At 41.0% G+C, this 25121-nt stretch overlaps 2 protein-coding genes and 1 long non-coding RNA gene across 3 annotated transcripts in view; 1 reads left to right on the plus strand and 2 right to left on the minus strand.

The window, feature by feature from the left end:
• The window catches only part of LOC134880708 (uncharacterized), a 53496-nt gene extending 37490 nt beyond the window's left edge, over window positions 1-16006 (minus strand). Inside the window, exon 1 of the long non-coding RNA XR_010167959.1 lies at window positions 15671-16006. This is a non-coding gene — a long non-coding RNA (uncharacterized LOC134880708). The remainder of the gene's footprint in view (window positions 1-15670) is intronic.
• A 1341-nt stretch (window positions 16007-17347) lies between these two features.
• Window positions 17348-25121, plus strand: part of dock10 (dedicator of cytokinesis 10) — a 58758-nt gene continuing 50984 nt past the window's right edge. The window contains exon 1 of the mRNA XM_063906697.1: window positions 17348-17612. Within this exon, the coding sequence (XP_063762767.1) occupies window positions 17505-17612 (108 nt within the window). The 5' untranslated portion in view covers window positions 17348-17504. The remainder of the gene's footprint in view (window positions 17613-25121) is intronic.
• On the minus strand, window positions 18601-21265 carry LOC134879816 (protein FAM200A-like). Its single transcript, XM_063906337.1, has 2 exons — window positions 19165-21265; window positions 18601-19026 (listed from the first exon to the last, which is right to left on the minus strand). The coding sequence occupies exon 1, from the start codon at window positions 21247-21249 to the stop codon at window positions 19168-19170; it is 2082 nt and encodes a 693-aa protein (XP_063762407.1). The 5' UTR covers window positions 21250-21265; the 3' UTR covers window positions 18601-19026; window positions 19165-19167.

Here is a 25121-nt window from a genome sequence, read left to right on the forward strand (position 1 = left end):
CTCACATTGATGAGTTTGATTACAGAAAGCTGCTATATCATGCTGAAACATTAATAAACAGTCATGCAGAGAAAAAACCATCAAAAACAGACAGAAGTATCAAATTCCCAACTGAAACACCCTCAAAAGATCAGAATGCCTCACGCATTTCTGCCTTTAAATGTTCTCAACCAAAAATCAAGCTCACTTGCTATTTTTTTCTAAGTTTTAAACCTTTCCACCCCAGTACAGATTGTTGTCAAGAATTTCTCGAGATACTAACATACCATGGATATAAGCACGTCTCAAGGATGGTAAAATTACAGTTGGTAAAGCTAAATATGGAGAAACAACAGGAGGAATTAAATGGGCTGCAGAGGGCTGAGGAAACTTAACAAAAACTCTCACTTTGATTATTTTACCTTGCAGGTTTCTTTTCTGCCATATAACAGCAATATCCCGAGTTGGATTCTAGGCTTGGGACCTTTGTTGAATGTCTTACTCCTCTCTCTCCATCTCCATATTAACACGTTCCTCAAGCAAAAATAGAAGTTGAAACGAAATGCTGCTACACTTACTACTGCAACAAGTTTTAAAAAGTGAAATTCAGCCTAGATAAACCAAATAACTGGAGCTGTCACACAAGCCTTTCCTGAAAAGCGTCTCCTTTTTTCCTCATCAGTAACAGACCCCAGTAGGAAAAGTTAACGGCCCCCTCTGCACCTGCTCCAACAGAAGGCCCCGGGTCACTGACGGGAGAAAAAAGGAGACAAAAACACATGTTTGTGAACTTTTCAGCGCGAGCAACTGGAATATTGAACTTTTCCCATTGAGTTGCATCAAAAACCTGAAAAGTTCGGAGAGCCTAATCAATTTACCAAAAGGTTTTGTTTGACTGCAGAGCAAGAGTCAAATCTTTGAAAAGCAGAGGCTGACATCCTTGAAAAAAAAACAAAACAGGCATGCACTGAACCCACGCCTTTGTCTTCTTTTGGTCTTTGTTTGTAGAAGGTTCATACATGGAGGAGGAGGTAGTTGGCTTAGAGTATCCACACACACACACACACACACACACACATGCTCAGTCTTTAGAAGAAATGTATAATGCTGTTAGATATTATTTTAAGTCGAGGTACTGATTTAAATGCCAAATGTCAAATCAGATGTAGATGACTAGGAGGGTTTTTATGCTAATGAGGTGGTTAATATTCTGATGATATGTCTACATGAAGCCTGAGCGTGTTTTAATATCCCAGAGAAGGTGTGTGTGTGTGTCTACCTCCACATAGAGACGGGGATGGTGCACCCAGGGGCGAGCCAGCGCACTAGCTAGCCTGTGTCGGCTCGACTGGAGCGCCTTGCTGTTTTACCGCAGGAAGTAACACAAAAGAGCAGCAGGAATGTTTATGAACACCTCAAATCCCCGAGGACCTGCGGGCTGACCTGATTATCGCCTGTCTGTAATTCCACAGTCTGCAAGGTGCTGCTACTCCTGGAGGGGTTTGAAGGGTGCGAGGTATGTCAATGTGTGTGTGTGTGTGTGTGTGTGTGTGTGTGTGTGTGTGTGTGTGTGTGTGTGTGTGTGTGTGTGTGTGTGTTCCATTATTGTTAGGTATCATTAAACATCATTAGAGGGTTGGAAGAGTCTCATGCTGCTTTGTTTTTTGTTTGTAAGACAGTTTCTGTCAGACGCACTCTAGGAAGATCACTAACAGCGCAGCCCTGAAGATACACACAACACACACACACACACACACACACACACACACACACACACACACACACACACACACACACACACACACACACACACACACACACACACACACACACACACACACTCTGAAAAGAGGGTATTTATCAGTCAAGCTTGTTTTGTTATTGCATGCATTCTTTTGACATGAGCTCTGACTGTGGCCTTTGTAAAAGAGGAAATCAAATAACAGGGCCAAAAGGAGTAGAGCTACAACCCCCTCCAGCATATACAAACAGAAATAAACCTCGGCTGTCTATATCTAACAATAGGACAACAACTTTTACTTCAAGGCTATTGCGAAGTTTGAGCAGTCATTTAAAGGGTTTGTGTATATTTGTCTACTTGTGTATTCCAAGACGGCTGGCATCTTCTTATTCATTTCCCCAGACATCTATTCGTTAAGTTATGTTTAGTATTCACTGCCAGGATGTGTCACGAGTGATTCTGTTGATCAACTGTTGATTCGTGGGCCGCTCCAAGAACGCTGCGGTTAACTGGTTCAGCATGTTTAAATGTAGAGACAGCGGTGAAGACCAGGCCCCCAATCAGCCCAGTGACCTACACTCTGCAGCGAGCGCAGCCGGCAAACATCTCTATCCATCATTGGACACAGCACATCCGAGAACAGACCGGTGGACACAATAGAGTTCAGAGGAGGCCAAAGCGTAGCTGGGTGCTGCCATCTTCTGGCCAGGCGCCACATGAGGACAACAATGTTATGTTGTGGAAAGTATCACACATGTTTTGTCCGTTTACCTCCCTATTTGCAATTTAAACAAATCATGGATCACTAGGAGTGAAGAACATGCTGCAACACTTCCAGATAGTAACACCTTACATTGACAATATATATATTTTGCGGCTTAAAAATGTATTTTAAGACTTCTCTCCATTCGTGCTTCAAACTAAAATGTGCAGACACGATGAGCAACTTATAAAACTTCAAAGCTTTAATAAGGTGCATTTCTTTACAGCAGAATAAGCTGTATCTCCTCAGGTGATTGTATAGTACTACAGAGCGGCGGGAAAAAGCTCCTGGCTACCTCTCTACACCCCGGCTGAAAGCGTCAAGCTAATACGTGGTGACGCGTGGTGAGTTATTGCACTGAGTACCAGGCTGCTGGTTCTGCTCACAGGCCTGGTTTGATCTTTTATTTACACTCCTTTTTGCTCAGGATTTCAGGACAATTTTCCAAGCTCTTTACAGTCAACAAACTACAAAGCAATGCCCACGTCTCTGGGAGGCATGTTGAATAGTGAAAAAGACCGCTGGTTTGGCTTCAGAAACAAAAAACTACATCAGTTCATCCACTTTGGACTCCATGTTAGCCTGGCAAATAGGTTGATGTGAACGTGACAGCTCGGGAGAGAAAAGTGGGTGGAAGGATGCATGGGGCTGTGAGAAAAGTACATATACAGACTAACAGCCCCGCAGACTGCAGACAGACAGACACACAGACAGACAATTACATCAAGGGGGAGGACAAACAACTTGACTGCGAGTACAGTTGCATATTCACTCAAGTGGCTGTCTGCATCAGAGGAATAGAGCCAGTACCTAAAACTATTATTCTGCCATTAGTTTTCTGCAGGTCACGATTGTGGCATAATGCAATAGCATTCATCTATTTCATTCATTTTAGTTCTTAGAGAGCGACACACAATTTAATTACCCATCCTCCTCTTTGGCTGTGGGAGCGGGAGCAAGCGCCTCGCCCCCCTCCCTCCGCTCACTCACTTCTCGTAAAGGATCGAGGGTGCCGAAACAATGATGGATAGAGTCTGAAAAGTGCATTATTTCTGATGCATTTTTGATTATTTCTACCCTTTCCCTTTTTTTCCAGGTAATGCAATAAGCCTGATACGCCCTGAGTTCTGTCAGAGACATGGATATTGCAACAGCTCAGGCATCGCTTTCTATCGGCAGGAAAGTCATTGTTTCTGAAACAAGGAGTTCTTTTTTTATTTTTTTTTAGCTCTTTTACTCCCTTTTTACATTTTTCTTTTTTTGTCTGTGTCTGTCTGTCTTTCTTCACAGCCTTTGTGGTTTTGTCTGTCTATCTGTCTCCAGCTTGGAGACATTCTCATTTGGACTGGTGCCTTGGATGCCCCAATAGACTGCCACAATAGTTCCTCATCGAAACAATTTCAAGGACCTCTTCAAAGTGAATGAATCAATAGTGCTCATATGTGGGGTTAAAGCAGAGGTTACGCTGATATTGTTCAACTCCAGACACTCCCTTAGCCCCAACATGCTAGCCAGCGCCGGTGACCTCTTGTTTGGTTAATATAATTCATTCTGTAAATAGAGAATATCAATCTCTCTAAATATAACCCCACTTTGCCCTAAACAAATAAATATATATTTAAAAAACACAAAGCACAGTGCGAACCTCAGGGCTAATACTCTTATGTCTAAACTTGGATTTATCCACAATCAAACAATGCAAATGTTTGTGATGTCTGAGATGTAGGTGCTGCCAGCCAGAATTGATCCATAGTCCTCAGAGCTATTCCCAACCAAAACAATTGTGTTTGCAGCTCTCTTTATACAGATTACTTTGACAATAGCTTTCACACTACACATTATACGTTATATATAAAATCACTGTGATTCCATTATTCGTTAGGGATGGCAAACACTACAGTTTTAAAACGTTCTATATATGTTAAACGATATTACTATACTATTCATTCCGAATATAGTGTATTGAAACAATAGGGACTTTGGGAAAAGTATTGTTACAGTGTTAGAGGGTTCTGATTTAGTAATATAACAAACATGCAAAAGATACTTTAAGTGCACTTTTTAAACAAAGCCAACAATTGCATTTAACAAATAAAAAATACTAAATATTATAGTTTCCCTAATATGACCTTGTGAGGGGAGTAGGAAAAGCACAGTTGCAAATAATAAAATGAATGCAGGCTGAATTCCATCAAGCTGCTCCAGTGTTATTGGGTCTTGGTAGCTTATTGGGATACCTGGACACAGCAGAGCCATCGTTAGTGTTATTAGTAACACCTGTGCTTGTACTACTATGGTGAGCCAATTGCCTATATGAAAAAGCCCCATGGCACATTGATCATAACCACAAAAATGTCATTAAAATAGTAATTTATGCTTTTATCATGTAACCATTATCAGGAGAATTCAACAATGCCTTTAGATTTATTATCTAAGCACAAAGTCAAACAAATTGAGCCTATGTTCACTATTTTTTTTAAGTAGTAATTAAGTAATTTGAAAGTGTTTATCTAAGAAGGCTTTGGGGTTTAGGTCCTCAGAGTTCTTCTGTCTGCTTTTTATTTATTATTCATCCTCTTGCTCTTAAGTGGTCTTTATGAAGTGTGTCCTTATCTGATTTGAGGGTCTTATGATAAGGGGTGCCCTTTGTTGTAGATATTATGTCACCCTTTGAGGATTTTTTTGACTAGACTAATGAAATTGAGTTTGCTTGACTCAATATGTTAATAGTTAAACGCTATTTATCTTTTCAAGAAAGATACAAATATTTGAACTGGCAGAAAATACACAACACATGTTACTATTTTGAAAAGGTCAAGAATGGTCCACGAAAATGATAACGACATTACATCTGTCCATGTACTACCAACAGAGACTTAATTTGATATGTGGCAGTACTTTGTGTTGATGATTATACTATAAGTCACTACAAGAAATTGGGTCAGTATTGCACACTATGCTCGCCAAAGAAAAGTCATTTGGCACCGTAGCTCCTCTCTCATTCTGTGAGTGTATGTCCTGCACCTTGCTAACCCTTTTCTTACACACCAGTGTTACACACCACTTTTCTTTGATTCATGCAACAGCTCTTCACATACAGAGCTGCACTGCACCACTGGGTCACCAGCACAGGTGAAGCAGTCCAGGTGAGCTTGGCAGGAGAACGCAGACGGCTGTCTGTAGGACGTGAGACTCAGATGGGCTCTGAAGCCTCATCTTGGCATCCCACTTCACACGGAAAAACAATGTAACCAGGGTAAGGTGATAGTATACAGTACACAGCATTGGCCAGGCTCCACCGTGCATTTGATTGGCCAGAGTCATTTTTGTAATATACTGGGATAAAATTGTGTTTAATTAGTGCATGTGGAACATAATCATTCAGGGTAAGACCTGAGTCTGCGGGATGTAAATTGATTTCCTGATGAATTAATGAGAGAATACTTTAGCTTTATTGTGTTACGTGACTGTTAGTTCACTGTCTTTTTACCAAGCTATCAACTGCTGCCCTGACATTGAAGTGATGCCATCTTCTTCGCCTCCAGAGTGATCTGAATAGACAAAGCTCAACTTCGTTGCATCTTAATACAAAAGTTGCTGAAATACCAGCTGGTAATTAGGTCAGTCCGTCGTCTGTTGCTAATTAAGTGAAAGAGTCACTCACAGAACTTCAACTTCTGCAACTACACGTGACACACAATCCATGTACTCTATTCATCTGCAACAACAATGTCCTTCATGTCTTTCTCACACACACACACACACACACACACACACACACACACACACACACACACACACACACACACACACACATTCACTCAGACGCTTAACAGGTCCGAGGTCTCCTGACACGGCCTCTCTAGTGACATTTCGTCAGAGGGTGAGTGCGGCGTCCCTGCCGTGTTGATGTGATTGGCTTTGTGCTTTGCTGTCATACTGACCGGGGGAAGATTGATTGTGGGGGCGCAGGGCTGTGTGTGTCATAGTGTGGTGGAGGGTCTTTTAGTGAGGGGACAGGCTGGAAAGGTCAGTCTCTGAGGTGAAGCCTCTGATATTGACTCTACAAAGGTTCGCTCTGATGGGAATGTAATACCTGTGATCCCACAGCTCCACGGTGTACGTACACACACGCACCCACACACACACACACACACACAGACATGCAGTTAAAGTGATAAAGATGCTCGTAGGATACTTTGAATTGATTACAGATAAATGTAGGTAATTAAATGACTAAGAAAGCTAAGGATTCAGTACTCATTCTAACATCATGCAGATCTTTTCCAAATGTGCTGTGCAAAATAAATACATTGATTTAAGGCAAGGTTTAAGTTTTTAAAGCTTAGCAGCCCTTTAATCTGAAAGTAACTAGTTGTCCTCGCAAACACCTTGCTTTATTCTTTGTCCAGCGTTTCTTTCCTTTATACACTCCTCATCTTTCTTTCCCTCCTTCTTTCCATGCGTCTTTCACCACTGGCTGGTGTGTTTTCTTCCAGGACATTTCCTATCATTGTTCTTCAGTTCGCAGCACCGTGCCTCTATGTTTCCTGCCCGTCTCAGTCTGTGCCCGCGCCCATTCGTCTTACGGCCACCTGGCAGCGCGGTCTGCCTCTCAGCATTTTCTCGTCTGATGCTGCTCCACGGGCCCAGGCCCTTCTAACTCGCTCAGCCCCTCGCCCAGGGAACCTGCCTGCCTAATTAAAGGAAAACAAACTCTGCGATTTCCACCCGCTCTCTGCAAAACACTGCTTATTAAGGAGTAAAAGTCAAACTTCATGATTCATTAAGAAGAGGAAGTCTGAGCAGACTGGACAGATCAATGAGACTGGAGAGATGGAGCAAAGGAGGAAGTGTGTGTGTGTGTGTGTGTGTGTGTGTGTGTGTGTGTGTGTGTGTGTGTGTGTGTGTGTGTGTGTGTGTGTGTGTGTGTGTGTGTGTGTGTGTGTGTGTGTGTGTGTGTATGTTGCTATTCAACAGTGGGTTGGCAAAGACTGAGATCCGCCTGATAATAATTCCCTGACTAAAATGGTAGATTTAGTTTGTTTAGTAAATCACGTCTGTTACGATTAAATGCCTAACACCTTTTCTTTCCTTTCTCTACCCTCTCTCAGGTCTGTTACGTCTCCTGTCCTCTTTGTTTTCAATATGAGCCCTGTAATTTCCTTTAGCAAATGTGTTGAATGAAATATTGATTTGTGTGCTGAAAGCTATACACACACCTGCTTTAGAGTTACAGTTTAGAACAGATATAGTATCAGGCAAAGTAATTACATTACAATCAGGTTTAGAAAGCTCTTTCAAATTATTTAGTCAATTTAATTCAGGTAGTTGCCTCTTGGCTTACCACAAATGCTCTCTAATCCTTTCACTACCCATGTTTTTAAAGTGACATGTTGCCTAATTTACATGCTATGAACATATTTAAATGTTATATTTTTTATATCTAATACAGCTTTACATCATAGAAAACATGTAGTTTCTGTTTTTATATTTTAAGGATGGGGACTTTCCATCATAATCTTTGGGCACACTAACATGAGAAGTCCTGCATCTAAATAATGGGAGTCGAAAAAAGATTAGGCAAAGACTTTACATTTGTAAAAGGTTCATAATAAATAAAAATCATAAACCAGAACGTCAAATCTCAACAGATTTTAAAATAATACATTTGAACAGCAGTATTGAATTTCTTTGTTTGTTGCTGTTTTATTAACCTACCTGAAAATTGTAGCTTTTCTGTAAGTTTTGCCAAGTTGAGTGCAATTTAAAAAGATATTTTACTCAGAAAGTCATTTCTGCAATCACAAAGCTACAACAGCTGACTGCAACTTACAAGGACCTCCAGAGGTCATTAGACTCGAAGTATGAGAATAAGAAAGTCATAAATTCATAATAGTGATGATGCCACCGGATCTATCACCATTATCAGGTGTTTTCAACATCTGGTTTGGAATAAAAATACAATAAAACAATCAAAATATATACCACTAATATCAATTCAATAGTTTTAATTTCATACTAATCATGAACCACTGCTTCAATATTTCAGTGCACTACTTGTGAATGTTAAAAAACTATTTCCAAAATGAATTACCTATTATCTAATCACCAGCGACTACAGCATTTAACTCCAAGAATCCATTTGGTTTCAGGTGGGGGGGGTCTGGGGGGGGGGGAATCATACAATCTCCAATGTTATGATGTTACTGTATTGTATATCTATGTGCACATAACTGCTTAAGTGTGTCTTTACGCATATGCGTGCCGGCATGCATGTTTACATATGTCACCAACATTTTCACGATATGCCAGCTAGTGTGAAGTTTCAGTGTGGACAGTATCATACAGAGTATGTGGGTGGGTGTGTGTGTGTGTGGGTGTGTGTGTGTGTGTGTGTGGTTGTGTGTGTGTGCCCCATTCCTTCTTTCTCTCCTCTCCTCCAGCTTTCCTCGGTGTGATGTTTTCCTTTAGCTCTAATGAGTTCTAAGTGGCCAATACTTTCTTCTGCAGGAAACTCATGTCAAACTAATTAACTTTTAATGAGAGGAAACCCACTGATTAGAGTGTTTTTCTTGGCAAACCAGCCTATTAATTCTGTTGGTTTGAGCAGCAGGGCCGAGGAGACCGGGCAAGAAGCAGGCCTCTCTTCAGCAGTCAGCGCCACTCTCTCGCTCTCTCTCTCTCTCTCTCTGACACACACATACACACACTTGCACGAACATACACACACATACAGATCCTGCCTGAACCCCTGCTCAGTCTGTTTGGCCAGCTGCTGCAGCTTTGAGTCCACATACCCTATCTTCCCCTCTCTTTCCTCACACGATGGGCATATCTCCCCTCATCGCTGCCCAACACTGCTCTCTAGTGACTGAAAGATTTTTTGTGGTTGATCTTATTTTTTGTGTGCAACACTTTTGGGGTGTATTTTTATAAGCTGCCTGTCTGAAGACGTGAGAGAGAAAAAGGAGAAGAAAACAATGAATGTTGTACAAAGTATCTTTTTAGAAGGACAAACATCTGTGTGTGTGTGTGTGTGTGTGTGTGTGTGTGTGTGTGTGTGTGTGTGTGTGTGTGTGTGTGTGTGTGTGTGTGTGTGTGTGTGTGTGTGTGTGTGTGTGTGTGTGTGTGTGTCATTTTAAGCTATGATTTCCTAGCAAATTAGGTCTATGTGTTCCGTTATTATTGAACAATTTATCCATTACTCAATCGACAGAGCATTGATCAACAATCATTGAGATATTCATCAACAATCACTACAATTATTTCCAAGCAAAATGCCACAGCTTCTTTGAATTGTGGGGATTCATTTATTTGTCATATATGTAAAGGAAACAAATTCAACAAAAAATATGAGGATGACTTATGATCCAGAACATAATCAGCAAACTGATTAATATTAAATACAATCATTAGTTGCTGTCCTTTGAGACCAATGTTAGTCCTTTTTCTCTTATTTGTACCTCTGTATTATTGAAAAAGCACCAAAGAGAAATTCAGACTTGAAAATCAACATGATTTAAGATATATTGATCCACATGTTTAAATAATAAAGTTAGTCGTAAAGCAACCGATCCATTCAATCAATATATACATTCTCCTAACTGATAGGCCATGAACATACGGAACAGTGATTAAATGCAAAGATAAAAGCTTGGATACAAGACTGCTAACATGGCACTCAGGCAGTATTTAAATAAAAAATGTTTGACACAGATGTCAGTCACTCCCTTTGTGGGGCAGCATGTGTCTGAATTAAGCTTCCATTATAAACCTGTGTAATGTTAAACTGGCAGTCACATGAGGGCCACACATTAGGGAGCAACATTTCAATGACAGACACATTTTCATGCTACTTTTTGAGCGTGTCTGTGTGTGTATATGCGTGTGCTTCATCGGGATCAGCAGTGGGCCTATTTGACTCATATTTTTTCATATCAGAGTGGGTTTAACTGCCAATAAACCACATTAGAAAGTACTAACACCTTATTACGGCGGCATTTAGTTCCAGTGGGAGCAGATAGACGCTCTCTGCCATTCCCTGGAATCCCGAGTGGGAGCGATTGATGTGCCATTCGGAGTGGGCCTCTCAGAACCTGGAAAATGTGTCTGTTTCATCTCTCAATTACTGTCAGGGTTTGAAGTGCTGATGTTATACCTTTATCTGTCACAATATGGCTCAAGTTTGTTGAAGTATTGAGAAATAAAAAGGCACGCCAGCGAGTCCAAAAGAGAAAGAAAGAGAGACAAGCAGGCCCGGCAGCTGGTACCGTTTCAAAGCCTGCCCAAGCCCTTAAAGATGAAATCCATTTTGTTTCAAGTTCCACAACCAGCTTGCCTGATGAGGGCTCTAGGGGTGAAGAGGGAGAGAGTCAGAGAGAGAAAGAGAGAGAGGAGGAGAGAGAGAAATCTGTTTGATTTGTCAGAAGTTCTTTAATTTAATCTACAGCTGTCAGGATGCTGACGATCCAGACCTCATCACTGCCTTTTATCTGCCTGATTTCACCCCAGGCACCAGACACTCTTCTCTAACACACATACACACATCTTGTTTGCACACACACACACACACGCACGCACCACGCACGACACACAGACACACACACACACACACACACACACACACACACACACACACACACACACACACACACACACACACACACACACACACACACACACACACACACACACACACACACACACACACACACACACACACACACAGTAAGAGAATGAGAGAAGGGATAAGAGAGGATGAACACCATTCATTTATTAAAGAACAAAAACAAAGTCTAGAAAGTAAGAGCGGAAAATAAGTAGAGGAGGGCATGCCATCGAGTATTGGACTCAAGAGTGACACTTAATATGTCTGGTTGACTTTGTAAAACTCCAGTGTGTAAACAGAGAAAGAAGAAACAAAAAGATAAAACTAGAAAAAAATGCGAGGAGGATGAGAGCAGGCGAAAGTATCTCCCTGTGGCAGATATGGAGGTGAGCACAGCGAGCTGATAAAAAGCAACACATCTACAGTAAGCAGGAACATTGTTTAACTATGATCTTAAATCATTAAAGCAGAGGTGAAGGTTTTCAAGTCAAGGTATTTTTATTTTTTTTTAGATATTTTTTGGAGGCTTTTTGCCTTTAATCGGATAGGACAGTGGAGAGTGACAGGAAAGTGGGAGAGAGAGTCGGGGGGGGATCCGGAAAGGACCACGGGTCGGGAATCGAACCCAGGTCGCCGGCGTACGGTGCAGGTGCCCCAGCCAGTTGCGCAACGGCCGGGGCCAAAGGTATTTTTTAAAGCAAAAATGCAAAACACTTTCACAATCAAGCCTCTCAAACATGAGGATTTGCTTCTAGTTTTGTGTGATAGTAAGTGGTTTAGGACTTTTGGTTGTTGAAAAAAAAAGGCAAGTTGATGACAATACCTTTGGCTCTAGCAAAATTGTAATGATGAGTTTTGGTGCGTTGACTAAAACGGAATTTTTTCTTTAAATGTTTTACTTTGAAATTGGAGAAAATTATGAATTCAATCAGTGACCTATCAAATAAATGACTAAAAGAGTGAGTATTTCCGACCTGGCATTCAGTGAGGGCATTTTGTTTCTAAAACTCAGTGCTATTTATGTATTTCAAATATTAATAAGAAAAATGGTGTGTGTGTTGTGTTTACACTCAGTATCTTCTATTAGCCTTTATAAATAATGAAACAAGTCAAGTTCGGAAGGAATTATGTACTGTACATGTATTACTATGTGCTAATAAAACGACTTCATGATTCATCTCAACAGTACTACCGATATTTACTTTAGTTTGTGTACATGAATCAGACTCTTTCAAACCTCAAGGGATACAGTTGTCTCTAGGATAAAAACCCAAATGCTCGAGCTGCTGTAAAGTATCAGGGTTGAAGGTAAATGTAATTCTAAAGTGAATGACTTGTCAAATAAAGGAACTATGCAAGAGCAAGCAAGAACATTTTTTTGGGATTGAAAACAAAACAAAAACTTTCTTGTAAATCAGTTCCAGGCTATGTCTCTTGAACGCATCACACTAGAGCTTTTTTCTATTTCTGTTCAGCCTTTGGAAAGGGGTTGCTCACTTTCACATGTATTGACTTAACTTCCTGATGTGCAAAGAACAAAAAACTCCACTTAGAGCTCCACAGTGGATTTTCCCTTGACATTCACTTCCTCCACATTTGAAGGCCCATATGTTCAGAAACCTCAATTATCCATATGTTATTTGCAAATGTTCCATTTTCCTCCCTTTTTACCTACATTTGTATTATCATTGCACTTCTCCCTCCATCTAAGTCTCTCTCTGTGGTTGTATATCCACCATCAGCTTGTCGTCTACTGGCAAAACCTCTCATTTCCCATACACTCTCAATCTCACAAGTGCGCTCACTTACTCTCCTACACATCGTATCCACATATCTCCAAAGATTTCTCACACACTCAGCAGCATAGGACCTACACACACCATTCTTCTCTTTGCATTGATGGACACTATTTCAGATGGACACACACGCCTTTAGTGTAAGCTAGTGAAAGAGGAAATTAGAATTAGACACTGGGGCGAAGCCTGGCCTGCAGAAATGTGATTCTACTGCTCTCTCCCGAAAGGCTTCAAATGGTCTTTTTTCTATCCTCTCTCCTCAAGATAGTGTTGAACTGCAGAACCTGTGGACACCGGAGAGTGCTATCTTGTTATTGAATCTGAGGACTTGACAAGAAAAATAGGCTGCCTAAAGCTGCACTATGTCCAACCTCTACTAGAAGAGATCAGCATTTCACCAACCCTCTTCCCCCCCTTTTTTTCTGTCTTGGCTGCTCTATTTTCTCTTTTCCATATCCTGCATTTCACTTTCACCTCTCAGTTAACCTTCACTGTCAGCCATACAAGACTGGGATTGGGGTAGAACTCGCAGTGCACTCATAACTGTCTGGCTGACCCATTATGGGATTAATTTATCATTTATGAGTAGACCAGCACTTATTTCATGACTACTTTACTTGTCTTCTTCATTTCTGCTTTTTTGCCTCCATCCCCTCTTATAAATCTACCCTCCCCATATGGATGTCTCTGTCTGCAGCACGAGGTGAGACGAGATGTGTGTCAGACCGCACAAGATTTAGTCATGTGTCCAAATAGTGTTTCTACACCCTGCGGACACTTTATTACAAGGTGCACACACTAGTAGGGAGGACTGATTTGCCCGCAGAGCAGCAATATTTGGCAAGTTTAACGTGCAAATCACTCATCATGTGTAACTCCGGGAAACAATAATCACATGCATTTATTGATTAACAGGCATGCTCTGTCCATCATATCTAGGCCGAAACTCAATTCTGCATTAAACAGTCTGGAAACAGAAAAAGAGGACAGCCAGCCTGTCATTGGAGCTTCATGAAAAGCAAGCTTAGCCCCAGTAACGATACACAACACTTCAGACGTATCCTCACAACGAAGCCTCACGCATCTTACATTTGAAAAGAACCACTAGATAAATCAGTGATTAGCAAGCTGGCTAAAACAGAAATACCATGTAAGACATCTCTGTAGTTCCCTGAAGGCATATTAAGCCTCTTTTAATCATAGAAGTGGAATGATTATCATTCAGTGTATATTTGTTTATCTACGGTGTTAATAAATAAATAGATGTCATAGGTGACAAAGATTTTACAGCACAGGGTAAGAAATCTTCCCTTGAGCTTGGTCAATGATTACAAGTTATGTCTTTTGGTCATTTTTCAGATATCTGGATGATAGTAAAAGACCGCATTCAAACTAAATGTTGAAGAAAAACACCAAATAATGAAAATGAGTACAAAACCAGAATGAAATAGTAATTAATGGAAGTAAGTGAATGTCTAGTTTCTGGAGCTGAGGTGTCTCGCACTTTTGATCAAGCCATGTTGAACTCAGCTACAATGCAACCCCGTCTAAAAAAACACTTTATCAACTGAACAACACATAATAAACGTAGATTACAGAAGTGGAAAATCTAACTTAAGTGTCCATTGAGTGTGTGTGGATGTATTTTACTCATATGGATTCAGAATATATTTTCATCTATTCCAGATGGCTTCACATGACAAGATAAATGTGTATGTTCCCAAAGCCTTTGCTGTGAACTCAGTAAAAGATTTAATAGTTGGTTTTTTTCCCCATGTTGAACATCACATTTTATAATGCATGGTTAACCTTTGGTTTGTTCTGCGCGGATGCACAGGCTCAGCTAAGGCCACGCCTGATGTGTTACTGCCACCCAGAGGACAAAGCTGGTACAACAACTTTATTAATTGCACCTATCTTTAAACTGTCCTGCAGTAGGCCAAACCCTACCTTTATGAAGGTTATGATGTTCAGTTGTTTTTAAACGTTTTACAGAGGTGTTGATTAACTTAATAGTCATTCTAAAGGCTAAAGTGTGTGGTGCTGTAACATATTAAGAAGTATTATTTAGTCTATCCTTTCTGATATGAATAGGGTGGGCAATAAAGTTGAAGACCCCTCTTATTATAATATGACATCAACCACGGCACCACACTCTGCAGGGTTCAAAATTGCCATTAAGTTGACTCAACACCTCACTAAATCATCAAGGTTTTTTTTTAGACTGCAGTTTTGTAACTGAGTGACGGGCCTTCAAATACAACACGAGTATCTGCTCAACAGCATAACATGACAACATGCGATTAGTGAACTGCAGCATAAAGAAAATCACATTTAAAAGGGAATATTGCACGTGTCATATACACGACCTACATACATTTGTTAAGTATAATCAGTACATAAAAACATACGACAACATAACTACTCTGACACAAGTACAACTAACTTGCATGGATCCCAATCATGACTCAGTTGTATGCTATAGGCTACTGACATTCAAAAGCAGCCTTCCATTTCTTAATCTGTGAGCACAGTTAAAAAATAAAATTTAAAAAAAGACAAAACGAGAATTACAACTTTTCACAAGCGACGAGCAGACCAGACTCATAACAAATCACACAGTCAACAGATGACTGCGTAACCAACCAGCTGAGGGTGAAATGTTTTCAGGAAACCACATAAAGTAAACAAGCACACAGCAAAGAGTTTTAAAACACAGACAGCCAAGTACACATTAAACCAGCGACAAAAGAAACAGTCAGCTGGGATATCAGACTCACCTTTTGTCACTGAAGACCCTTCTAACTTGCTTTCTTTTCATCGGGGTGAAGTAAAGTTGTATCCATGTTATATTTCTACTACCTGCACTTCTCGAAGTGATACTTTGCTAAAAGTATTTTTTATCGCTACTAGCAAACGAACGGACTAGCTTCCATAATCACGTTAGCTGATAATTATTATTATCAAAACTGTGAAACCAACTTTAGCTAGCTAACTCTTGATTAACTTATATTAGCTTTACATTGTCAATATTTTTTATGTTGTGAGGTCTGAGTATGGCTGGCTCTGCTTCACAGTTCAATTTAAAACTGTACATTCACGAAAGGGACCGCATGTGATTGACAAACACTTGAAAAATTCAACTGACTTGGAGACGATGGTTATACTGCAATATCATCTTTGACCACACGGGTAGACCAAGGGCAGTCTTTCCATCCGAGGGGGCGCTGTTTCAACATTTGCGAAAATTACTGAAGACGAGGAAGAAATGTACCAGGTTAGCTAAAAGTTGTACCTTTATCCATCACAGTGAAACAGTGAAGCATTTTAGAATTATATTTCTGATTTATATTAGTGAAACTCGTGTATCACTTTAATGTTCTGGTAAAGGTGGGGACTTTTTTAGTTTTAAACCTTTAGTATTATCATATACTGCTGGGTAGCTTAACCTTTCAATAATACATGTTGTTGCTCATAGTCACTTTCCTATACTTTTTCGCAGTTAATGTCAAAATTCCAACAAATAAGTACTGTTAATGTACACAAGAGGGAAGCAGTGTACTACAGTTCAAATGAAACCTGTCTGGCTGAGACATTGGGTGTGTGTTTGTGTATTGAATCCTTTATATATAAACTGTTTAAAACAAGTTTCCATGAGTGTCATTCAATTAGGAATCCTTAATTGCTCTCAGTGAAAGAACAACCCAACCACTATCAATGAGATGATACTATCTATTTCAAAATATCTAAACCTTTTCCTAACACCAAGTGTCGCTGTTGGCCTGTGTGTTTCCCACATCTTTTAACCTACTGTAAATGCTGCTCCATCCTTCCTTGGTCGTGACTGGACTGCTGATAACTATTTGACATTTCAGAGGTCCCCTTGAGATGCATGATGTATACAGTATGGTTCAAATACCCTGGTAAAATCTACTTTAGCCATTTAAACTGCTGGTTTACTGTTGAATGATAAATGAATCCATAATCTGCAGATTAAATGTGGTTGGCTTTTATCTAATTGTGTTTTGAGGATTGTTTTAAATAAATACATGTAGAATCAGAATGAAGTTTGTACGTTTGCACATACAAGGAATTTGCTTTGGTGTATGCTGGCTGGTGCAAACATAAACAGCAGGATCCATATTTTGCAGATGAAATGGGTTTGGCTTTTATTAAATTATGTTTTTTTATTTATAAATACATGTGCATAGTATTGCAGCTTTATGGAAATTACAATTCACTTACTGTACTGTGGAAATGTTTATTTTCACATGTGAAGTTACAGTGAAAACACATTAATTGATGGTTTTGAATTTCAAAATAAATGCACCACTCAGTCAACCATTAATCTCGCTCAGCATTACCAAAGCCACTTTTTTTTATTTTGAAATTCATGACCGGAAGTGTTATTTTTTTTGAATCAGTCCAGTTTGACAGCACTCAGGCATCTTCTCTACTCTGTGCGCTGCGTGTGTGTGGACTGACCGTGTGTCTGAAGCTTGTGTGCGTGTGTAAACACAGCTCGGTCGGCTCATGTTAGGAGCGAGGGGGGCCAGGCTGCAGCAGAAACAACAAGCAGGCTGAATTGTACTGGGGGACCGCTCAGATGAGGAGATGGCAGCCGAATCCACCCGGAGATTCACCAAAAACCTACTGAAACCGGGGACTGCGGCGGAGATACGGCAGACAGCGTGCAACGCAGTCAGACACTCCGCAGTAACGGTGAGTGGACCCGAATGAATTGTAAAAACATGGTGGTAAGAAAAAAAAAAAAAAAAGGCATCACCACCTGTGGGCCTGACGCTTTTACTACTCTGAGCTTTTGAATGCCATGCTCATCAAACCTTTGCATCTGGACGTGATTTTGGTGTCATCTGTACCAGCTTCTAACACCGCACCTCAGCTCTGGCAGATCTGACATTGGCATTCATGTTGCATCTTTCTTTGCAGAGGATGAGCACAGTGCAGCACCGCTGTCTATTGATCCTGCAGGGCGAAGGATTCAATTCGTTTACACGAGTAATGCTCAGTATTGTGTAGGAATCACCACATTTTCTCACTATTGAATTTCGCTTATTGGCTGGTAATGTGACTATAAAGTCGTAGAGCCTATCATATTCCCATGTGGGTTGGAGTTTATTTCTGTGCGGCTGGCTGGGGTGAATGAAATGAGGCTTAGTAGTAGGATAGTGGGATGCGGCAAGACACAGGCAGCGGTTTACATCTGCCCAGCGGTGCAAAGAAACACCAGAAAAGATGGAGGGAGGGGCAGAGAAACGACAGAAGAGAGGGAGAGGAATTCGACTGCTGGGCATGATTTACGACTAATAACATTTTCAGGCTATTTAAATGTGGCGAGTTGTGAAATGTATGCTTTAGTGGGTGTGTCACGCCGTATAATGAGAGGCTCTGATTGACGTATGCTATAGTGGGAGGAGGGGTATTTCAGGAAAAAAGCAGCCACACGCACGCATGCACAAACACACACAAGAAGGATTTGTGTTTTGATGATGTCCTTTTGACTCATCTGACAGAGGACAAATTCTCCACCTTACATTGTGTGTGTGTGTGTGTGTGTGTGTGTGTGTGTGTGTGTGTGTGTGTGTGTGTGTGTGTGTGTGTGTGTGTGTGTGTGTGTGTGTGTGTGTGTGTGTGTTCTATGTCTATGTCTGTATGTGTGTCCACGCTGTAGGGATTAGCATAGAGCAGGGGTTTTCAACTGGTTTTGTCCCAGGGACCACCATTCGGACTAGAAAGCAATCCGCGGCCCACTGATGTGCCTGCGCGTGCGCGTGTGTATTTGGTGTTACATGCATAGCTCAATGCATGAAACATGAAAGAGAGGCCACGCAGATTTTATAATAATAAAAGTAGATTTATTAAATTAAATTAAATTAAAGATTATTTTAAAGAAAGAATAAAGAATAATAAAGTGTTGTGCAATTCAGTATTGGGAAAAGTAACTAAAAATGTCATGCAAAGTCAGTCTAGGTGTGTGACAAAACAACAACGGAGAACAAAAATCCAACAACACCGGAGAACCAAAATCCAACAAATGAAGACCAAGGCAGCCTCAACTGCTGGCTGGTCAGGGCTTTTATAACCCAGCCAGGACAGACCTGTCACCAATCACCTGCTGTAGAGACAGAGAGATTGAGAAAAGCAGAGAGAGATTGAGAAAAGCAGGGAGAGAGAACAGGCTTACCATTAACACAGGGCGGGGCCTAAACCCGCCAGGGTCGTAACAGTGAAAACATGGGAGAATTAGGCCTACCTGTCAGTGTGATATCTGGGCGTGGTGAAGTCCACACAGCCTGTCTATTCGTGGCGAAATGGTAGACAGAGACAGTCTCATGTCATTCTCTGGATCAAGCCTAGCCCTGTACTTATTCTTTAAGTACGCCAGTGTAGAAAAACCACTCTCACACAGGTATGTGGTTGGAAAGGGCAAAAGACACCTCATTGCTTTTGCAGCAAGCTGTGGAAATTCTGTCTGGCAACTTATCCAGAATTTAACAAGGGGCTGTGTGTCGTACATATGCCTCCTGACAGAGTCTGTGGACATCTCAATCAGCTTATCCTCTTCCACAGCCGTCAGACTTGACCCTACTGATGCATCGTCACTGAATGGGAGCAGGATCCACTTGCTGTCACGGCGCCACTCTTCCGAATCAGTGAAGTACTTTGCGAATTGACGCACAAGCTTCCTCAAATGCTCACATATAGTGTCGTTGATGTCAGTGCTGTCAGGGTATTCCTCAACTGAAGGAAACATCGCCAAGTTATTGCTCTCCACTCGTTCGATCCACTTTGACATTTTTTTCACAAATGCGTCGAGCTTCTCGTAGAGCTGCATGACGTTTGCATCTCTCCCTTGCATGGAGCTGTTCAACTTGTTCAGCTCTGCAAAAACATCTGTGAGGTACGCCAGCTTAGTTAACCAGTAACTATCGTTGAAATTGGAAGCCAGATCAGAATGCTTCTCGCACAAGAACTCGTAGATAGCTCCGCGTAGTTCAAACACACGGGCGAGCACAGCGCCGCGAGACAGCCAACGCACCTCTGAATGATAAAGGAGAGAGCTGTGTTCACTTCCCAAGTCATGGCATAGGGATGAAAACAGGCGTGTATTCAATGCGTTTCGTTTTATGAAGTTGACCGTCTTGACAACGACATCAAACACACCACTGAGCTCAACACTGAGATCTTTGGAGGCGAGAGCCTCTCTATGAATCAGGCAGTGTGTCCAAATTACCCCCGGAGCCACCCTCCTTACATGCGCAAACAGTCCAGTCTTGCTGCCACTCATGGCTCGGGCCCCATCGCTGCATAATGCAACGCACCTCTGCCACGAGATATTGTGCTCCGTGAAAAAATCGTCCAGTGCTTTAAATATTTCTACACCGGTAGTTCGCCCGGGCAGTGGTTTGCAAAAAAGAAATTCCTCGCACATAGTGCCACTGTCCTCGTATCGCACAAATGTTAACAGTTGCGCATCATTAGTAACATCTGTCGTCTCGTCGATTTGAAGGGAAAACAGAACTGTCTGAAGTTTTGCCATCAGCTGGTCTTTGACATCATTTGCCATTTCCCCAATTCGTCTTCCGATTGTGTTGTCTGACAACGGAATAGTTTTTAATTTGTTGGCACATTCTTCGCTTACCATAGCTCTGCACATATCTATGGCTGCTGGCAATATAAGCTGCTCTGCAATGGTATGGGGCTTCTTACTTTTTGCAACCCTGAGAGCGACCAGATACGATGCTTTCAGTGCGTTTTCATTTATTTTTGCACTCTTCCTCATGGTAGCCTGCTGTCCTTTGAAATCACGCAACATCTGTTGCATGTACTCAACGGGTTTGGCCTTCAAGTGGACGTGATGCGTCTCCATATGCCGCGTAAGTTTCGACGGCTTCATAGCTTCATTACAGAGAATTGTTGAACATACGAAACACAGTGGTACCTCCTCTCCTGCTCTGTCTGTCGTCACTGTGAATCCATATTTAACATATTCCTCATTGTATTTTCTTTTTCGTCTTTTTTGCGAAGTTGACGCTTCGGAAGCCTGTCCTTGCCCTATCGTGGCGGCCTGTCCCTCTGTCGTGGCAGCCTGACCCTCTGTCATGGCAGCCTGTCCCTCTGGCACTTTCCTCACTACAAAACGATCCATTGGTGCTAGATATATAGCTAGACTAGTACATATGTAACAAATGTTTGCTGTACTACAACCTATCTTAAAATACTCTCGTCGGCTATGCTTATAAATGTGTGTCAACTTTGCTCGCAAGACTGTACGTAATGAATAATAAGTGAGGTTAGCGACGCAACTCATTACCATTAGCGAATCACAGGCTACCATAGACTGGATAGGCGCAAGGCAGTGCCGCTGCTAGCCATTTTGGTGCCCTAAGCATAATTCCTTCATGTTGCCCTCCCCCCCCCCCCCCCCCCCAATAAAAAAACATTATGAGTTGTGATGAGTGAGTGGGGAGGGGAGGGGGGAGGGGAGAGGGGGGCACCATCGGTACCTTTGAGTAGTATGCCTAAAAAGTGCCTCATATTTCTATAGTCTACTGAAATAATTTCGGCCTTATAATTATTATGACGATTTTTCATTAGGCTATTTTTGGTGGTGCCCCCTCGACACTTGGTGCCCTACGCACAGCGCGTAATGCGCGTTATGGGAGCGGCGGCACTGGCGCAAGGCTACATTCTGTCAGCTTGAATTTCCTTTATATTATTTTAAACATATTTTTCACGATATGTAACGGTATTCTGGAAATGTGTTGAAATATCAAAGCGAATTTATATTAAAAAAAAACAATGGTGAACTGATCAACATAGGCTCTTGTCACGGACCACATGCAATGCCGCCGCGGACCACCAGGGGTCCGCGGACCACCGGTTGAAAACCCCTGGCATAGAGAAAGGTCACTCCACTCCAGTCTCTTTGCTGCTACTCTACATCCTCTTCACTCTGGTGTTAGTGTGTCAGTGGGACACATGCGTAAAAGAGCCCAGGGAGAATTGATTGGAATAAAGAGAGAAAATCTAGCTTTGCTGGTGCATGGAGGAAGACAGGATTAAAATGGAAACAAATTGAATGATTTAAACCTTGCTTTTTTACTGGACAATCAAAGTTTTCCATCTGCACTGGGTCGGCAGAATATAACATTAATAATGAGTCTTAAGAGTAAAGGTTTACTGACACTATACATTTGTCATTGTGCCAAATGGAGTACAAGAGAATGGTGTTTATTGATTCCCATTGGATGGAGAAATTGACTGGTGCACTGGTAGGTCACCATGTGTTGGTATCATTAAAGACACTGATACACATGTTGCATTGCATAAATTACATACTGAACTTCACTGCCTTGCCTGTAAGCACTGCAGCTGATGTCACCAACACGTTCTCACTTTGATGTAACAGATTGAGTGATTAGTTTAGGAAGTAAGAGATATGAGATGAATTAGCCTAAAGGTGTTGTTTTGGCCTGATGTCCTATTTAAAGATATTTAAAAATGTTTAAAGAATTCTGATTCTGTTTGTATTCTTCATTGATGCCCACCATTAATTTGTGGTGAGTAATATAACATTTAGCTTTATAGTCCTATCTCCCCAAAGGCATTTTCAATATTTCACAGTGGGAAAGCAGCACATAAAATGAATGATTTCTTTATCCGCTCAATATGTACTTTTATATTTATGGACCTATGACAAGTCAAAATGTCTGTTGCTGTAAAATGTGTAGAAAGGTTTAGTGGTTAAAATGAATAGCTAATCTAATGAATTCATAGTAAAAGTTATAAACTTTATGATTTTGGTGCAAAACTAATATAAAAGTGTTGCCCAATATTTATCCCGCTAATTGGCCTGATGTTTTGCTGACAAATCCTCATCCTCAACGTTATAGCCTAAATTACCGGTCTCGCACATTTATATTGTCATATGACCCTACCCTATGCAGATTAATATAAAAGTTTAGTTGTTTTTGGTAAGAACGGAATAGGAAACCATGACTCTGAATAGCAATATGTTCACCATTCCCTTTTTTTTTTTTTGTCTTCATCATCCTCTAATGATAAACTGGTTAGTTTAAATTCTTCCCTATATGATGAAAAAGCAATATCTTTAAACATTGAAAAAGCCATAAATAATTACTTTAAGTCGTTCTATATGTGGATATAGGATGCAGGAATCTAGAAAGCCAGAGTGAGTCTGATAGAAAAGTAAGCATGTGTGTCAAAGGGTAGGTATTACATGTGGGGTTTAGGTTAAGTGGGTGTGTTAATGTCCGTAGGCGTTCTGTGTGTGGACGTTTTTTGTGAGTGTGTTAATGCATGGTTTTTGTTGGTGAAAGAAACCAGGTCAGCAGAATAAGGCCCTATGGCATAACATTCAATGAAGCGTGAGCCTCTTTCGCACTGACCCCCACTCTCTTTTCATAGTAGACTATTTCCTCATTTACTTAACATCAATCCCCCCCAACTCTGACTTTACTCCCCATCTCTCCATGTTTCAGATTCTTCCATCGTTGCGTCTGCTACGGTTTTCTTGTGCGTTTCCTACCATTCCATAGCTTTGCATGGTTCTCAGTCAGGTTAGATCAGTTTCTGAAGTGTGTATGCTTGTGTGGATTCAGGAGTGTTTAGCATACACGATACCTGGTAAATCCTCCTGGTGCATGCTGCATTTTCCTTGGACGTTGTGCTCTGTGAAAGCAATCATCGCTTTCTGACTACTTCACTGTTTCTCATAGTGGTCAGCCCACCCATCCCCAAATATGCACAGAGCATGGAAAGCGAAGATAGATACAAGAATGAAGGATGTAACGGTGGTTGGCTTTGGGTTTTAAGAAGCTACAGTTTTTGCTTCAGTGACCATGAGATGTTTTCCATTACATCTTTTCTGGCCTCAGCTTTAGCTGCCGGACAACAAATAACAACAAAAACATTTTAAAAATACAATTATTAACATATTCTAACAAATGTTGAATATAAACGATAAAAAGGCTTGTTTTGTAACAAATCAACACATCACCTTGACAAAAAAAACAGTATTTCAGTCCCATTACTGCTGAGGATGTGCACCCGAGAGTGAGAGTGTTTATTATGCCTCACTGCAAAAGTGAGCAGTACAGCAGTGTGGACACAAGCTCCGTTCTTGTTGTGACTCTGGTTGCCTGCTGGGATGAACCACATGTCATACCATGCCTGGAGGATGCCAGCCACACTAACCACGCAGCCAGCGAGTGGGGCCAACAACCCCCCCCCCGGCAGAGTTTATTTACCCAGTAGCACAGGGATGCTTGTATACAGTCATCCTCACTCGTCTCTTAATGCATGCTCATGCTTTTTCACATGGTATGTTTGGTGTTATACCAGCCATCTTTCCTTTGGCGCCAGATTTAGCCATTTCATGCACTTGGCATCCTTGGGGTCCTTATGGTACTAGCTTCATGCCTGATCAGGTTTTGACTATTTTTGGTGCCCAATCCCAGGCTCCAGACATTTACTGGGAATTTTCCATTTCGTTATAACCCAGTGTATGATGTAAGATCATGGATATGGATTTTTAATCCCGTAATGTACAGGTATCTCGTTTGTGTGATCATCATAGCAGTTATTTTCTTATTGAGCTTATTAAATACAAATTACTGTAATATTTTTAAATTGTTTGCTTTTTGCTCTTTCAACAAGTTTCAAGTCTTTGCATTTTTTTCTTTCATATCAAGAAGGCTATGGCTGCAACCAGCATAATCATCTATCAGTTAATCATCTGTCCTCCCAGTGCAAGTCCTTAAATTTGAGACATGAGTAAATACTGTTTGTTGCTCTTACTTAAAAAAGTACTTTGGAAAATGAATAAAGTATTGTGTATTAATCTAATGTCAGTCAACTTTATGTTGACTCAAATCATTTCATGGGACCATATTAACTGCACGAAAGGCAACAGGAATGCGTAACTTAAAATAGATTCTTAAGTCCTTTCCTTCCTCTGCACCAAAAACATTAAGTAACATTTATCTAATCCTTTTTTCTTGGAAAGTTAGATCATTTTAATTATTGTGTCATAAACTTCTTTTCTGCTTTGATAACTGCCTGGAGTTGAAGGCTTAAAATCCCTCTGAAAACTCATCTAGTGCTTTTGAAACTACTGACAGTGATATAAAATATATGTGACTAAGAGTTAATGCGCTTAAACATGTAAAGCCCTTTAGTATGATG

The sequence above is a fragment of the Eleginops maclovinus genome, chromosome 18 (assembly GCF_036324505.1).
Source record: "Eleginops maclovinus isolate JMC-PN-2008 ecotype Puerto Natales chromosome 18, JC_Emac_rtc_rv5, whole genome shotgun sequence".
Classification (NCBI taxonomy): Eukaryota; Metazoa; Chordata; class Actinopteri; order Perciformes; family Eleginopidae; genus Eleginops; species Eleginops maclovinus.